Raw genomic sequence first — 18,112 nt, forward strand, 5'->3', positions numbered from 1 at the left:
CTAAGATCTCAGGAGCTGTCCAAAGCCAAGATGGTAATGAGCTTAGTTGGAACTCAAATGGAATTGACATGCAATTCATCATCATTCCAACACTGGTCTACCAGGGACTTGCCTATTTTTTCTCATGCTGAACATTGACTTGAAAAATCCAAAAAGAATCTGCAGTGATCATGTGATTCAGCTTATTCCCCTTGTAAGGAAGATGGTGGCTCTACTCCATCTAGGAATATAAGGAAGTCACGTGCTATTAAGGCTTCAAAACTTGGCAAGCAGAGAGGCGGTCTGGACTAAAGAGCATCTGTCCTCTGATGTCTGTGGCCAGGTGTGGACATGTAGATTTACTGGAACACCTTCCACATAAACTGTTAAGGTAACCAAGCTCTGTGGAAAATATGCAAATGTGCAGCACTTCCTGGACCTGCTTGTTTATTCTATCTGTTTCGCTGTCCCTGGTCAGGAATCTTGACCAGGATGGCAGACAGCCTCCAGTGCCCCCAAAATCTCATGTGTTTGATTTGTTTCCTACACTCTTCTCCTTGAAGGAGAACAACTAGTTCACCATGGGAATTTCTTCTTTATGCACTGAACTTTTCCAGTGGGTCATTTATTATATAAATAAATAAACACAAACAAATTTAAAGAAAACACATGCCTTGTTTACACACAGTGAAGAAAACATTAATACAAACAGAAATTCATCTTTTAAAAAGTACTACTACTACTTTAAACAGCTAAATTAGATTGTAATTAATATGACATTCAGCTTAGAAGGTAAAGCACATCAAAATTGTGGTTGGAGGTGAATCTGAAGCTGGGTCTTGAGATGGAGATGAAACAGCCAGGTCTGCAAGCCTCCCAGAGGTAACAGCAGCTTGAGGTTGCATCCAGTTAGCACTACCTGGTCTGGGCGCCCGGCAGGTGCTGGATGCACAGGTAGGTGGGCAAAACCTCTATAGCCATCCCTTCCCAAGAACGCCCGTGTTCTTTCCATGCACCTTGCTGTGACTCTTCCCTATTGGACTATATTTGTAATCCTACAGGTTTACTATAGTCCGGCCCACATTGTACCCACATTATGACTTTGCTGTATGAAATACCCCTGGTACTGATTCCCGGTGGGTACCCACTTGGGACCCTCCTGGAAGACCAGGAGCTGTTCTCCTTATTTTAAATAACACCCTCTGAACCTCCTCACTTGAGTATTGACTTGATTCCTCCATATTTTGAGGCCAGGAACTTAGCAAATGTGATATCTAACAGTTTAGGTGGTTCTCCCCCCCATACTGCTAGAAATCATCTCGTAAATTAGAAGCTGTTTACCGACTATGAGCTATTTGAAAAATAAAACAGAAAATGTGAAAGGAAGTCACCGTTATGGGAGGATACAAGGAGGGCCGTTCAAACCAAAGGCTTAGTCAATTCTAGAAAATATGACGATATGAATGTTATACAGTAAGAAGTCATACAGTTTCACAATATATTAATTCCCCTGTCCCCTATCTGCCCAGAACAGATTCTACAAACAGACACAGACACAGACACAGACACAGACACAGACACAGACACAGACACAGACACACACACACACACACACACACACACACACAGATGCAACTTCCAGGGGCCCTAAGTATTGGGCTACCATGAAATAAATTAATATATCTCTCTGGACTCTGGGTCTTTCATCTAAAGTGGGGGCAATAATTTGAAGTATTCTATGAAAACCAAAGAGGAAGATGTGGGTGGTCTAGCACTGAAAAGACATAATTAAAGTACAGCTATGACTAAAGGTAGAAAAGATATTTAAAGTAATGGAACCATCTGACATGGAGCAAACACAGTCCGTATGGCCTGTAGCAAGTCACAGGCCTGGCTAATCACTGCCTGAAGTGCATCTCCACAGCTGGACTACGGCGGGCAATGCATGGGATCATCATCAGCCCAGCCGCATGAGTCCCCTGCGGCTGCAGTTATGAAGGTGGGCGTGTCCTTCCCTGACCTCATCCACATTCTTTACACAAATGTAGCTGAAACGCACTCCACGCAACCAAGCATAAACACTAGAGTTGGCAGAATGCTCTAGGAAGGCAATAAGAGGATACAAAGCAGGATGCAAATTAAAGTGAAGCCTAAGGTAAGGTGAGCACAGACCTCATGCAGATTAGAGGACCTCATGAAAATGTTCCAGAGCAGGATGGCAGAATGGAGTCCTGAATTGTTTTCCCACATTCAAATCGGGCTTGAAGAAGTAGAAGCTCTTATCTCCTTAGCTATCTTCACTTACAATAATCCATAGATTTCATCACGAGGAGTGTCTAGATTGCAACTCAAGCCTACACACTACTAATCTGCTCATCACTGCAGAAGTGCCTTCTTGATTTCAAACATGCCACTGGAAACACAAGACATATATAAAGCCTGAGAAGAGGACTGGGAAATGACCTGGAATCAAAGAGACATGGTCAGGCGGAGCAAAGATGGCAGAAATATGGGGGAGAATGGAGCTACCACCTGTGGAGGAGGCTGAGAACACAGGGCGACTCTGGGAGAGTGAGCACCCAATAGGCAGGTAACTGGGAAGAGCAAGATGAAGTTGTGGGGAAATTCTTGAACTCCAGCCGGTGATGTATGCTGCAAGTGTTCACACAGGAACCATGTACGTATGGCCACTGTGGTCCGTGTATCAGCCCCCACCCCAGAATTCATATGCTAAAACTCTAATCTCAGTGTGATAGTCTTAGGGTGGGGCCTTTGGGAATGGTTAGGTTATGTGGGTAGAACTCTTGTAAATAAGATTAGCCACTGAGAGACGTTTACCTCCTGTCCAGTGTCAAGGTGCCAGCTGTATCTCAGAACTCAGACCCACACACCATGCCCAGTTGGGGGCCTGGATCTTAGACTTCTCAGGTTCCAGAACTGTAAGAAACACGTTTGTGCCTGTGAGTCTCCCAACATAGAAGGTCTTGTGGCAGCGGCCCAGAGGGGCTCCAAGAGCTGCAGTTTGTGCCATGCTAAGGCACCATCCAAGAGATCTCCTCAGACGGACCATCAGCAAAGCATCCACTCAGCGGTCTTCGCTACTACACAACCTGGAAGTTTGCCAGATTTTTGACCTCAGCAATGACTTGTTTTAAGAGTTATGACAGACATATATCTTTACTCCTGGTAGATATTGCCTTTAAAGTGAGAAAGTGGTCCTAGGTGCCATACTCAAAAAAACATTTATTTGCTCAAGGATAGCACTATGCTTAGGTCTTCACTTGTGGCAAACACCCACTATATTGGCTAAATCAATCAACTAAGGGTTATAAAGGGAATGGAGAAGTAGTTAAATATATCTCATGATGGAGAAAGTTCCAGAAAGCATGCATAACAGACCACTGACCTTAGACAACTGGACTTGATGGTTTTACTGTTGAGTACATTAAAATGGATCCTTAAAAATTATATAATCATTATTTTAATTGCTACCTGTTTTATCATAGGTACACATTGTATTTATCCATTTATGTAACTATATATTTAACAACTCCCACATGTCTTATTAATGCTATAAACATTTTACCTAGTATTATTATTTTTATTATGCCATGTTGTATTGTTTTCTGTGGATGTATTCCAATAATAATAATAGTGACAATTTAGTTTCTGTTACATCTAGGACATTGTGCTAGTTGTTTTAAACACATCTTCCATAGTTTTGAAGCAATAGTGAATTTAGATCATAATTCTATTTTATAGATCAAGATACTCTAAATTCATCCAACATTACATGGCTAAAACATAAATGACGATTTCCACTGCTTTGCTTGCTATAATTTTTAAAATTGCCTTCCAAAGTGATTCTGAGGCCTTATCCCTTCAATTACTAATTAGCCAGCATAACAAATGGTCAAGTTCCTCAGACACAATATAAATTATTTCATTTATCCTGCATTACAATAACATGTTGAATTTGATCAGAAAATACAAAGTTTAGGGCCAGTGAGATAACTCAGTGCTTAGGCAAGCTTAGGCAGGCCCAGGGGACTGCAGTTCAATCCCTGGCACCACCCCCTCAAAAAAATGAATTTGGTCTTTATGAAGGGGCAGGACAACAGAGACTGAATGAATGCATGAGAAGTAATAAAGTCACTATCAATGACAGGTGTCATCTGTTTCTTGTCACTCACTGAGGGCTCATGCCTTGACTGTTCTGTTCAAGTGAGGGGCTGTTCTTTCCTTGGACGCTTAGAGTCCAACTCTAAACCAGCAAGTTATTTTTGTTTGTTTCCTTTTGTTTTTTAAACTGAGAATCAACTCAGGACTTTGTGCTTGCCTGTCAGGCTCCTGTGCAGCTGAGCCCTAACAGCAGTGTCTTCCCAGATCCCCAATTCAACTCCGATAGCTTCCCAATTTGACATCAGTACTGACTCTACTTCCTTACCTTGAAGATCACAGTCTTCAGCTATATCCATTAGCTCCACCAGCCCCTTTGCAATCCAATCCCAATCCAATCTCCCAGCTACATCCTTACCAGGGCTGCCCAGCAATCAATGCCAGAACATGGTGAGTTACTAGAAATTTCAGGACATCCCACTCCTTTGTTTTTGCACATTCCTTTCTGCCTGAAATGCCAACATCCATCTCTTATGCATTTTGTCTTGTGACTCAGAACTATTTTAGAGTCCACAGAGAAAGGAAATACATCTTTTAAATTGTTGTGTCTCCATATCCAGGGTCTGGCACATAGTAGGTTTCAATAAATATTTGCTCTGGATTAATTCAAAATTGAAAAAAAAAACCCTGCATTTTCTGGGAAAGCGCTCTTGAAGTCCAGGAAAAGTTGCTCTCCTCTGTGTGCTCCCTGGAGAACCTGATGTTGTGCCACATGGTTGCATAATGAAATTGTTTCCCAGTCTTTCTCTAGGGCTAGATTCTGAGCTCTTGGGTGGCACAGACCGGGTCTTACTCGTGTTTGGGTCCTTAACACCAAGCACAGGGACCAGTTTAGAGTGAGCCTCCATAGATTTCCTGCAACAGCACCTATAGTTCTCAAACCCTCACATGATGTGAATACGGCTGCAGTATGCTTCTCATTTTACGGAAGAATAAACAGGGACCCAGGCAGATGAAGGAAAATATGTCTCGATTGAATCAACATATTTGAAATCAGAGGCCAGGGCTGGACAGCTGATCTCCAAAGCCCAATGAGAACCCAGATTGTTGGTGACCACCCACAGAGGAGAACAGGCACTGTGTTTTGTGACCCATCTGGAGAGCTCCCCCCTCCTCCCCTCAGGGTGTTTCTGACTCTGGCCTCTGCTTCCAGGGGTAAAACTGGATCAAAGGACCCTTGCTTAGTCAGTGGTTGGAGTGACAGTCTAAGTGAGTCAATGGAGCCCCTGAAGATCAAGGATTCTGCCTCATACTGGGGCAGGAAGAGATATGTACCTTCTTTTAAAATCTCTAGGGTGGCCTCCTGTATCAGCAGCATCTTCTCATCTCTAGCCAACCTCCGGGAACTCCCAATGCCTAGGGTGACTGTTGTCCCGGGTGGGCACAATTAGAAGCAACTCTTTTTTCATTCAAAAGCGAGCTACTGCAGCAGACAATGAAAGCTGCTATGCCTGGCCCCACTGGAAGCCCAGCGGCCCAAGTCCAAGACCTCACAGCTCCCTAGACCTTTTCCAGGTCTGACTCCCACCTCTTCTCGCATCTCTTAAAAGTTGTTTGCTCTTGACTCACTTGCTTTTCATTCTCGGGGTGCGCTAGGGAAGGCACTTGGTGTCTGAGTTCAGGTCCGCCCTACCCAGTATTCCTGCCCCAGTCAGTGCTCCAGGAAGGTGCCCCAAGGTTAAGAATCACCCAGGAGAGAAATTGCAATCTTTCATCCAAGCTCTGGGTGCAAGTGCTAGGGTGAGGGGGGGAAGACCCTGGGAACCCTGGAGGGTCCCACAGCTGCTCCCCGGAGGTGAGGGTGCAGAGGTGGGTTCCATTCGTTCTCTGAGCCCTCTGGACATTGCCCACAAAGGGAGAATTGCTGATTCAAAGCGGTCAGAAAGCAGAGTTGGAGCCAGAGCCGAGGACACGAACAGGTGACCTCAGCACAGTCTGCAGTAGATTGCTGTTTAAAGGAGAAGCGCTGGAGAGAGCAGAGGACACTGACCCTGAGGAACAACCGACTAAGGTGCACGGCAGCTTGGCCCTGCACACTTGTTTTGCAGACCTGAGCTGGGCCGCGCGCAGCTTCGAGGTTGAGGTGCAGGGCTGAGGCGCGCGGTGCAGGCTCCGGGGCAAGGCTCAGGAGTGAGAACTAGGTCCCGAGGAACAGCAGAGCTGAGGCCTCCCTGCTACTTGGGGACACGTGTGTCGCCGCCGCCCAGGAGCTCCAGCTCGGGCGTCTCAGCGTGCTCGGGCGCGGAAGGATATTGCACTTTGTTTACCTCGCCTGCCTGGACAAGGCTAGCTGAGGAGCAGGGGGGCAGTAAAAGAAGAGCTAGAAACCGCGCCAGCGCCCCCAGCCGGCTCCACGGCACTGGCCGCCCGATCGTGATTGACGGGAGCGCGACTCAATGAGATTGCAGAGAGTCGGGGAGGGGCGGGGTCGGTTTGGGGAGGAGCCAGTGCAGGCTCTCCGGGGGCGGGGCCCAGGCCGAGAGCGAGCCGTGACTTTGAATGGGGAGCCGAGCGCGCGCACTCCAGCGCGCACCCGGCCGGCTCGCGGCGAGGTCCCCGGCCACGTAAGTGACTATTAATATCGCGGGTCCGGGATGCGGGTGTGCAGAGCGCCGGGCTGGGCCTCGGCACTGTTGGCCACCCGCTTTGATTTTTAGACACAGCCCTCACTTACCGCTGGGTGACAAGGAAGAAAGAAGGAAAAAAAAAGAAAAGAAAAGAAAAGGAAAAAAAAAACAAAAAGAAAGAAAGAAAAAAGGAAAAGACACCAAGCCATCAATTTTCTCCAAAAGAGACCCCCCCCCCAAAAAAAAAAAAAAGAAAAAGAAAAAGAAACAAAAGAAAAGCCAGCCGCGCCGCCGGGCAGTGTGGGTTCGGGGTACAAAGGGAAGACCGACAGAGTGTTTGCAAATTACTCCAAAGCGAGACTCCGATTCTGCAGCGGACGGCACAGCGATTCTGCAGCGCGCCGGGGCGCATCCTCTCCCGGGCTCCCCAAGCGCCGGAGCTCGGGCGACCTGGAAGGCGGAGCGCGGAGTCCGGCTCTGCGCCCCGAAGGAGGACCGAGCTGACCTCGCCGCGCTGCCCGCGCTGACCCCTCTGTCTCCGTCCCCGCTGCGCCCGGCGCGCCTATCCTGCCTGGCCTGCTGAAATCTTTTGTTGGCAACTCGGACCGCTCCAAGTTAAATGCTCCTTCGCTATTTTTCTTTTTGTGTGTTTGTTTCATGATTTCTTTTTCTCTCTCTTTTTTTTTCTTTCTTTTTTTTTTTTTTTTTTTTTTTTTTTTTTTTTCTTTTTTTTTTGAGATCTCCGATAATCTCGGAAAAGCCTCAGACGCCACCTACAGTTGAATTGTAGGTAACTGCCCTCTCTGGCAGCGGCCACCCCTCGCTTCCACGCCCCCCACCCTTTCCACCCAAAAAAGGGGGTGCAGCGCTGATTTGGGCTGCTTTGCGTCGCGAGAGCCGGTAGACCCTTGCGAATTTCCTTTCCTTTCAATTTTTTTTCTGTTTTGTTTTTCTTTTTTGTTTGGCTTCTAACGCGTGCAGACTGAGCTACTACCGCGCGAGCCTGGAAAATTGCACAAAACTCCTAGGGATCCTCTGCTTTCCGGAAAGCCAGCCTGAGATCGCTTCGGGGAACCTGGCGCCGCAGCTTCGCACCTTATTTCTCACCTAGATCCACGTTGGAAAAAAGGGGGAGAAACTAAGAGCGCGGCGATTCTGCACATTTTGGATAACAAAAGGACCCGAGTTGGCTGCGCACAGAGCACCCCCGGGAGCCGGGCCGAGCAGACTGGGTGCCAGCGGCGCCCACGGGGGCTCCTGATTTCTTCCCCTAGTGGCCCCTCTCCTGTGCCCTCTCTCGTCCTCTCCTAACATCGATATCTAAGAGGCGACCTGCAGCCTGCATAACTCCCCCGACGGACTCCTTTCTCCAGCCGGCTGTGTGTGTGTGTGTGTGTGTGTGTGTGTGTGTGTTTGTGTGTGTGTTTGTGTGTGTGTGTGTGCGCGCGCGCGCGTGTGTGTTGGTCGTGTGAGATCCCCACACCCATGAACATACACAGGTCCACCCCCATCACAATAGCGAGATATGGGCGATCGCGGAACAAAACCCAGGATTTCGAAGAGTTGTCGTCTATAAGGTCTGCTGAGCCCAGCCCTAGTTTCAGCCCGAACCTCGGCTCCCCAAGCCCGCCTGAGACTCCGAACTTGTCGCATTGCGTGTCTTCAATCGGGAAGTACTTGCTGTTGGAACCTCTGGAGGGAGACCACGTTTTCCGTGCTGTGCATCTGCACAGCGGAGAGGAGCTGGTGTGCAAGGTGAGGACCCCACACCCACAACCGAGAGGCCGTGGGGCGCCGAGGAGGGGCGGCTTTCTGTCCTCCAGAGAGAAACCTTGCGCTTTGGAAAAGAGCCCGGGGTCTCCAGAACCCGGCGTCTGGGGCGGGTCTTGCCCGGTCTGGCTGAGTGGATGCATTTATTTTCCGCGTCTGTGTGGGGCGAGTAGCGAAGTTTGCAAGCTTCTTAGACAGCCGGGCAGGCAGCAGCGGGGGCGTCTTGGGGATGGCCCTGCGCACGGGGACGCGGACACGCGTGCTCTGCGGGACGAGCAGCTGGGGGCGCGCGGCCGAATCTACCACCCATGGAACGTTCCTGGGCATGTAAAGCCCCTCCCCTCCCCAGCAAACCAGGAGATTCCCTGGTGCTCTGAGTACTCCAGGACTGGGTCCCCTTTGCAGCCTTTGTTAGCGGTGTGCAGGTGTTGAACCTTTGTCCCAGAGTCTCTAAAAGAGGTAGGGTTGCAGTCCGGGAAAGAATATCTTTTCCCTCCTACCCTCGCTCCCTCCCTCTCTCCCTCTCTCCCTTTTTCCCTCCCTCCCTTCCTTCCTTCCTTCCTTCCTTCCTTCCTTCCTTCCTTCCTTCCTTCCTTCCTTCCTTCCTCCTTCTTTCCTTCTTTCCTTTTTTTCTCCTCCCTTCAGCCCTCTTTTCTTCCAGCCAGGGCCCTGTAAAGAAGGTTTGGGTGGAAATCAGAGCACCTTTGGGTGTCGGTAGAACATTTTGGGTCTTCTTTCCTGCGAGTTCCCTTGTGTGCCGCCTTGCTTCATCCCGGCTCCTCCTCCTTGCACACGCACCTTAGAGACCAGCATTTCTTTGGAATCCCCGGAATTGCACGCTAATACCGAGGTGAACATTTGGGTTTCCTGTCTGTGATCCTGAACAAGGAATGACTTGTGTCTGCGTGTCTTTGTGTGAATTCCGACGGCATCAGACAAGGGGACGAAAAGGCTAGTTTTTAAAAATGGTTAAACAAAAAAAAAAACACCCCCTGGAACTCTATGTAGACCAATAATTAATAGGCATTTCATTTTAGATTTCCTCAGGGTTGTAGCCTTTTGGGTCTTGAGTGTATTCTCTGGCGTCTGAGGACTCAGGCTAACCTTCAAATGAATGGCCCTCCCATTTCTCCATTCATCACAGAATGCTTTGTGGAACAGCCTTATATTTCATGCTGCAGTGGAGTGTGGCACTGCAAAAAGAAAATAGGATACGTGGAGATTTCGAATTATTTTTATGATTGTTCCTTGCAGACCACAGGGAAAAAGTCAGAGACATCAAGCTCTGGTCCTTGCTGTTTGTGAGCATTTGGTGTCTGGCATCTTTTCCACGTCAGTGAGCATCAGAGCAGCTGTGCCCAGGGAGGGAAATTCAGTGGGCGACTCAGAGCTGGAAGGGATTCTCAGACGTCCTGCAAAGGCTGCACAATGGGGCACTCGTCCTCTGAAATGAATGAATTCTGCAGGGCTGCCTCTGTCTCATGCTATATGCTGTTCACCCATGCCTGAGTGTTTTCTCTTCTTTTGCTCAACCTAAGTAGTACAACATTTTAGTATTTTTCAAAGGCTGGTGGTGCTTTTAAGTGGGAACTGCAGTCCAAGCCTGCAGGAGCATCTTGCTGTTACTTCTTTGTTTAAAATCAGAGATGACTTTGGCCCATGCTCTGTCTTTCTCTGCCTTCAGATCCTTCAAGACATATTTCACTGCGAGCCGACCTTAACGTGGCATTTGCAGGCTTGCTCTCTGGCCTAAAACTGCACTTCATCTGCCGATTTAGTTACTGCAAAGATTGAATCAGCCCCTCGCCAATTATAGTGTGGCTGCAAGTGAATTTAAGTGCAGTATCATTGCTCTGCTTGACAGAGGTCACCCCTGTGAGACACAGCGGCTTCTGTCTTTTCCTCGTTACCGGAGATGCCGTGGGTGACTTCTACAGTGGTGGCTGTGTATATCCTATGAAGCCCTGAGTGCTTTTAATAAAGCAGCTTCTGTGAATCACTTTAAAACAAAAACAAAAACAAAAACAAAACAAAGCAAAACCCAAAAAACCATCGAGCTCCTAACTGTCTTTCAGGGCTCAGTGAAATCTGCATATTGAATCAAACTCTTTCTGATGTCTTAGGGCATAGGGTTCAGGTTTCCTAGCTCTGAGCTTCCCAAAAGGAAAAAAAAAAGTACAGAAACAGAACAAATTCAAAGATGCTGCTTACTCTGTGGGATGCTCCTGGAGGGGGACAGGAGCTGGCTGGTGAGGACGCATAAACTAAAGGGTCCAGCCTGTTTGTTGTCTCGCTGTGACTACAGGGTGGCAGATGACCAGCGGAGCTTCAGGGGCCCTTTGTGGCATCCTTTTCACAGAAGCACGGGGAGCTCCCTGGCGACTGACATCACTGCTACTCTGGCAGAAACTTTCTTTTGCAAAATGTTATTAATGGCGGCCCAATCTTCCTGCCTCATCTGAGCTGTCACGTTATGTAACAGGCTGCACAGGAAACATCTGAAGGAAGCTGGCAGGCAGGCTTCTGGCTGGTTTTTACACTTGAAAGTGATGCTTTAAATACTGATCCAAGCCCATCAATGCCGGTTACAGTTACTAATAAAGAGTTGGGCTCCTTCCCATTTTGGAAAACATAAATACTTCTTCTATTTTTTATTTTTCATCTTCTGGCCACCATCTTGGAATTGGGTCCCTTCTACACAGGGGTCTGAGTGCATTTTGAAGCTGCTGTGCATTTGTTTGCTCTTTTTTAAAAATTCGGTATTCATTCAGTTTTTCAGCAGTGGGGCAAGATACTAAGCTAACCCTGAGAAGCCAAAAACCATTTTTTTTTAACAACACATCTGGAAACAGGAAGTGTTTTATAAATACTATAACCCTGGATCTGGGAGATAGAACCCAAAGTCTGGCGCTTGCAGAAAGATCATGCTTCTTATACAATGCCGTGTGTTGACATTCACCACGGTAGAACATTTATTCCTCTCTGAAATCATCCAGCCTTCCCGCGCTGGGTGTGAAAGTTGACACAGGCGCTGGCGATTCCTAATTGAAGAAGCTTCTGAGGCCGCCACTCCGAGGTCACCCTCTGCCAGGATCAGGGTGTGATTTGCGGTCTCTGGAGAGGCTGACAGATTCATTCTTAAATTCCAGGGTGTAGTGGTGGCAGCAGGGCTGTTTCCCCGCGATGCCTCATTACGATTCATTCACAACCTTCCTGTTAAGTTGGCTTCCTCAGCCCCAGTTAGCACCTTGAGGTGCTTATTGTCTCTGCTTGACTCACATTTGTAATGCATTTGTGGTTTTTTACGTGGCAGCCACGTCCTTGTGAAGGCTTTGGAAGCCTTGTGGTCCCCAAGGGTCCCCTGACACAGTGCGTGTGCTGGGCAGTGGGTGGTGCCAGCAGAGGCTGCTGCTTGCAGTTTATCAGATTCCCGGGAGAGGTGTGGCCTGGGAAAGGTTGAGTGTCTTTGTGTGCTTCTTCATAAACAAGGGCAGTCCATCGACCCTACACTTCTCACCTGTCCTGCCCAGCTTAGTGGAGGCCTGGCAAGGGTAAGAGTGTCCAGCTTGGTGGGATTTAGTCCAGCATTTGCCCACCATGTTGCAAAATAAGGAATAACAATTGAAAAATGATTGGAGAATCACAGTGATGACCAGCGGTGCTAGGGAGAGGCTTAGGCAGGAGGATAGAAAGTTCAAGTCCAGCCTGGGCTGGGTAGCCAAGCCTTACCTTAAAAAACCCAATGGTGTAGTAGCACCAATGTGTTTGATTTCTAGCACCTCAGAAACAACAACAAAAATGCTCAGTGGCTGCAAACTGAGGAGAAGCAGACAAAGCACCTGTTCGTAAGGCCTTTGTGGTGCAAATTGGGGCCCTTCCGGCAAGCTCGCGGTCCCTGCCCTGGCTCTGCCCTCCCTGATAAACTCTCACCCAAATTCCCAAAGCTAGGAAAACCGCGTTTGGAGTTGAGGCACCGGCACCTGTGAGGCACAGGTCCTGAAAGGAATGCAAGCTTCCTTTGTGGTCCCTGGAATCTCTGCAACCTGTTTCTGTTAGGTCTGCTTCAGGGGTATCCGCAGTTGTTCGTTTTCTTAGGCAACAGTGAGGTGGCATTTTGCAGGCTAATTCTGATTCATAAAAAGAGCATTGCATAACTGCTTCATTGAGTCAAAGGGAAGAAGCCTACCGTTTCCTCATTGACAAGGGTCAGGTCTGATACCGAGCTCCACCACTGGGGGCAGGAGTCTTCAGCATTTGCTCTGAGCCTCAGTTTCCACATCTGTGAAACAAGGATTTAATTTAGAAAACGTTGCTAGCCCTGGTTGTCTGTCATCCAGCACTTGGGAGGCTGAGCCAGGAGGAGCTTTACCGTTCACATTCAGCCTGAGTTTTATCGTGAGTTCAAGCTCAACCCCAACCAGATAGTGAAACCCTGTTTCTAAACTAATAATAATAATAATAATAATAATAATAATAATAATAATTATTATTATTATTATTTTAAAACAGGCAAAGTCTAAATATTTAAGGTATTAACTGCTAACATAGAGTGCTTATTCATGTCTATTTTTGTTCTGTCTTTTCTGTTTGATTTTGAAGGTAGAGAAGGTCTTTTCTGAGTTGCTGGGATATGCCACTTTCTGTTTCTGCCTTCTGTAAACAAAGGTCAATGGGCTAAAAAAGAAACTGTGAGGGAGATGCAGTGGTTACCCCCAGTCATCTCAGCTTTCAGGGAGGCTGAGGCAGGAGAAACTCATGTTGGAGCCCAAGACAAGCAACTTAGCGAGACTCTGTCTCACTTTTTTCTTTTTTCAAATCAAGGAGAAGGGGACTAGGGATGTATCTCAATGCACAGGACCTGGGTTCAATTCCCAGTCTTCTGAAATAGAAAAATAAATTTACAGTTTGAATATTGTATCTGTTTTCATTTTTTTCCATATTCCTCCCAGTGCTCCTCCCAGCGCTGCATATGAAGTATCAGTTTTCCATTTTACACAGGACAGCTTGGCGGCCCAGCTGCATGAAGCGATGTGTTGGTGCCGTGCAGCTCATGGCAGACCATGCTGGGCGGCTGGGGGCTGGGCTCCCTGATCCCCTAGGTGATGGTCTGCTTCAGCGTGTGCGGGTGCTGACTGGGGTCTTGATAATCCTGTCCTAGGTGTTTGAGATCAGCTGCTACCAGGAGTCTCTGGCCCCCTGCTTCTGCCTGTCGGCACACAGCAACATCAATCAGATCACTGAAATCCTCCTAGGCGAGACCAAAGCCTACGTGTTCTTCGAGCGGAGCTATGGGGACATGCACTCTTTCGTCCGCACCTGCAAGAAGCTGAGGGAGGAGGAAGCCGCCAGACTGTTCTACCAGATCGCCTCAGCTGTGGCGCACTGCCACGACGGGGGGCTGGTGCTGCGAGACCTCAAGCTAAGGAAGTTCATCTTCAAGGATGAAGAGAGGTAAGTAAGGCTCAGCAAACCTGCTGCACAAGCTGCCCTGGGCAGCTCCTAGCCTTCTCGAGAGGTGTCACCCAATGCTCAGAGCCCAGGTGGCCTGGGTGGATGTGTGTGTGGTTTGGTGGCTGCAAGTCCATGTGGCATTTTTCATGTAATCCAAAGCAGGATTTTGACTATTTTGCACTGCCAGGAAGCTTGGTGCATAGAATCAGCTGCTTATAATTAATTTCCTCCTTTGGTAGCTAGTTTCTGGGCATGTATTTGTGCATATGAAGTGAATGAGAAAGTGAATCTGAAAGCCTGGCCTTTAAAAGAAGGGTCACAGTAGGGTGTGGCCCTCCCAGCACTCAGGAAACTGAGGCAGCCTGGCTGCAAGTTTGAGACCGTCCTGCGCTATATAGTGAGACCTTGTCCCAAACAAACAAAAGAGAAAGTGTAACAGGTTCTACTCAGAGGTGAGCGTGGGTCCTATTTGCCATGGCTATGTGCCTGGATAGCTGACATCCTAACTAGATCCTGAAGGGTTAAGAAAGGTCCTGTGAGAGACAGTTGTGGATCTGAGGCTTGGAGGAAGAGCAAGCTGCTGCCAACCGGTGAGGACCCAGCCTGTCGATGGGAACACTGCCATGCTGCAGTCTTCGGCTGTTCCTGAGGACAGCTGCACAGGGTCCCAGGTGCCTTCCACAGTGCTGCTGTGTTTGTCTTAGGAAGAATGAGCTTTTTCAGGGAGAGGTGGTGACAGGTGTGTACTGGGTGCTCAGTGTACACTCAGGATCGGAGCTTATAAGGCTGATTTTGTGGGTTCTCATAGGGGCCCCTGAGCCCTCATATCCCTGTCCGGGAAGCAACTGCTAAAGTCAAGCCTCCAGCCTCTCGAGGCTCTGGGGCCTGGCTTGGAGCATTTGTGGACGGATGGACAGAGAGACAGGTGGGCGATGCATCGCACTTGTCCACTGGGGCAGCACTTCGCAGCCCGCCTGGGTCTCATACACCCACCATCACACCTTTGTGGTGGCCAGCTAGGCTGTAGTCTAGTGTGGTGGCCTGGGCTGTCTTCAAGTTATTGCTTGTAGAATTGCAGGGGCATCCAAGACAGAGCCATCCAGTGGTGTGTGCTCCTCCTCCACTTTGCCCTTCTCTTCTTCCTCCTCCTTCTTGTTTTTCTACTCTTCTTCTTCTTCCCTTTTCTCTCCCCTCTCCATGGGTTGAACTACTTGGGAAGTTAAGGTTTGACAAATATTTTAGGATTAGCAGAGGGAGCCTGGCTGTCACTTGATCTAAAGGCTTTCATGAACCGCGTGCACACACAAAACACAGAGGCCCCCAGCTTGTAGAGCTGAAGAGCTCACTTATTTCCCTGTATTTTCCATGCAGAGGGGGCTGTTGGCCACTCATACCCTGGTCTTTGTGATGCAGCGTGAGGTTCTCCTGTGGGACAGCCCTGGACGCCTTTGTTCTGCTGCCTCAGCCCTCAGCCTGAAGACTGGGTCCTGGGTATTGTTTTGTCCTGAGCAACCGGTGTGGCTGTAGCCTGTTCTGGCCCCTTCTGCCTGTCTGTTGTCCTGGATCTAAGTTCACATTACAACCCTGAGGTGTGCATGTGTTTGAATATGCTCACTGGAAATGTAGATACAGCTATATAATGTAGCTATCTGATATATATTATAGATAGATAGATAGAGAGATAGAGAGATAGATAGAGATGATGTAGATAGATATGTAGGTATATAAATATAGATACAGGTATAGTATAGTAGTTATAGATAGATATAGACTAGACTATATAAATACACATACAGATATAGATAGATACAGAGTCCCAACAGAATATGTGTATTTATTTATTTACTCTTGGTGGAACTGGGGATTGAACTCAGGCCCTTGCACTTGCCAGGGAAGTGCTTATTCCACTGAGCCATCTCCCCGGCCCCACCCAACAGAATATGAAAAAGGTGTTTTCTCTGTTCCTTTGTGTTCTGCCTTTCTTGGAGATTTTAGTAGCTTCACCTACAAGAAATAACAGCCACTGTGTGCTCACTTCTTCCCCAAATGAAGTTCAGCCAAGTTAATCCTCCCTTGGAGGGGGAGAGAAGTCCAACTCTGTCATCTTACAGCGCAGGCTTTTAGAATCATGGAGAGGTGAAGTCTCAGAGTCTCAGCCCAGAGAAAGCTGGAGTGAGGCGGGGCTCTCTGCTAGGTCACCCCAGTTCTCAAGAAACTCCTATGCCTGCAAGAGGAGTGAATACCCCAGATTTCCTCCCCTCCTCCACAGGCACTGTGTCTAGGAATGGGGTGTCCTTCCTGTCTTCCGTGTCCCAGGGCCGGGGAGGCACAGGAGATAGAGGGCCATGCAAACTGAAACCCAAGCAAACTGAGGACTAAGCTGTTCATCGCCCCTGATGGGCCTAAGCCTGGGGCCTTCCCAGGACACCAACACAAACCTGGGTACAGTCAGGCAGGGGTCCTCAGGCAGTGTCACCAGCCAGGCCAGAAGGAAGTGTCTCTGTCACTGCAGCTCTGACAAGGTCACTTCAAGGACCTGTTAAGCCCTCTCATCAATAGCTTGTAGGTATTTTTTTCCATACAACTATCAAGTTACTGTGAAAGGTGAATAGCGCCTAGAAGCTGTTTTTCTTCTTGTTGTTTTGTTTCCTTATTGTCTGAATTCCAAATATGAAACCTCTAGCTTTGTCACTTGACCTTATTTTGCCCTTTCTGCTTTCTGGCCTCATCAAATATCAGCCTCTCTCCTAGGAGTTGAACCCAGGGCCTTTGCACTGACTAAGCTACATCACCAGCCCTCTTTCATATTTTTAGTTTTGAGACAGGGTCTCACTAAGTTGCATAACTTGGGCTCCATCTTCTGATCTGTCTGAGTTACTCTTTTCTTGTTGCTGGGACAAATACCCGACACCCAAAATGAAGGAAGGAAAGGTTTATTTAACTCACAGATACTAGAGATTTCAGTCTATACTCAACTGGCTCCAAGGCGGAGCGGCACATGGCAGAGAGCAGCCTTTCATGGCTGCGGCCAAGAGCAGAGAGCAAGGGAGGAGTAGCGGCAACAATGACCACAGAGGGCAAGTCTGTCTCCTTAAGCTGCATTCAGGCTACCTGCCCCAGGCTGGGTGCAGCGCTCACACTCGTAATCCCAGCGGCACTCACACCCATAATCCCAATGGCTCATGAGTTAATCACAAACTCTAGAAGTCCACCTCATGACTGCATGAGGCTTTTGGGGGACATATAGACCCAAACCATAATGTGATCCTCCTGCTTCAGCCTCCCAGAATTCTGGGATGTTGGGTGTGAGCTACTTGCTGTCTCTTACTAGGCCTGTGTTTCCCGAGGGGGAGAATGTGAAGCCAGGGGTCAGGTCCTTGATCTCAGGGGCCACAATCCGTGAAGCCAAAACAGCTTCTCTCCTAACATCCGGAGTGTGGGGTAAATATCACCGAATCTGGAAAATGTGGAATGTGTCTGTGACCTGCTCCTCTGCTCAAGGTCTCGGTGTCAAGTGTGCTGATGCGCACTGGACGTGGTGCTGCCGAGAGCCTGCCGTCCTCATCCTGCGGTCGGCCTCTCGCCCGAGGGCTGAGGCTCTGGACCTGAATGCGGTGCTGGGTGGCAGATGGTCTCTGGCTCTGCCCAGACTGAGCAGGACGGCATCTGCCCCAGCTCGCTGTCCACTCCTGGGACCCGAGGCTCAGTCTGGGTTCTGCACTTGTCTCCTGCCCTTGTGTTGAGGGGCAGTGCTGTGCCTTTCCCTCTTCCCTTGGGGTTTTGCTTTGATCTGCGCTCTGATCAGCAGTCTGCTCTGGACAGAAGCTGTCTCTGAGCTCTGTCACGGAGTCTCTGGGAAGGCACAGGGTGGTAGGAACTGGGGTAACCATGAGGTTTGTGGCACAGCAGGCTCTTACTAAGAGACAGGGATTGCCACATGCTGCACCTGAGCCTGATGCTCCTTGGGCTGTGAGCAATAAATAAGGGTGCTTCTCCAGGCAGCCTTTTCTGTGCTCTGGTATGCAGGGGTCAGAGTGGGGCCACATCCTCCTCTGCTCTTTGTTTCTTGCTTGCTTGCTTTGCCTGGCTGTCTGCCTGCCTTTTTTCTTTCTTCCCTTCCCTTCCCTTCCCTTCCCTTCCCTTCCCTTCCCTTCCCTTCCCTTCCC

The 18,112-nt window shown here is 48.7% G+C and overlaps 1 protein-coding gene across 3 annotated transcripts in view; it reads left to right on the top strand.

Moving 5' to 3' along the window:
* Positions 1-6,657: 6,657 nt before the first annotated feature.
* Positions 6,658-18,112, top strand: part of Trib2 (tribbles pseudokinase 2) — a 27,110-nt gene continuing 15,655 nt past the window's right edge. The window contains exons 1-3 of one of the 3 annotated variants that reach the window (XM_004642331.2): positions 7,456-8,133; positions 8,168-8,480; positions 13,654-13,946. In XM_004642331.2, the coding sequence (XP_004642388.1) occupies positions 8,211-8,480; positions 13,654-13,946 (563 nt within the window). In that variant the 5' untranslated portion in view covers positions 7,456-8,133; positions 8,168-8,210. The other 2 variants (XM_023702394.1, XM_023702395.1) reach the window with 2 other exon arrangements.

This window comes from Octodon degus, unplaced genomic scaffold (genome assembly GCF_000260255.1).
Source record: "Octodon degus isolate 3935 unplaced genomic scaffold, OctDeg1.0 scaffold00151, whole genome shotgun sequence".
NCBI classification, from domain to species: Eukaryota; Metazoa; Chordata; class Mammalia; order Rodentia; family Octodontidae; genus Octodon; species Octodon degus.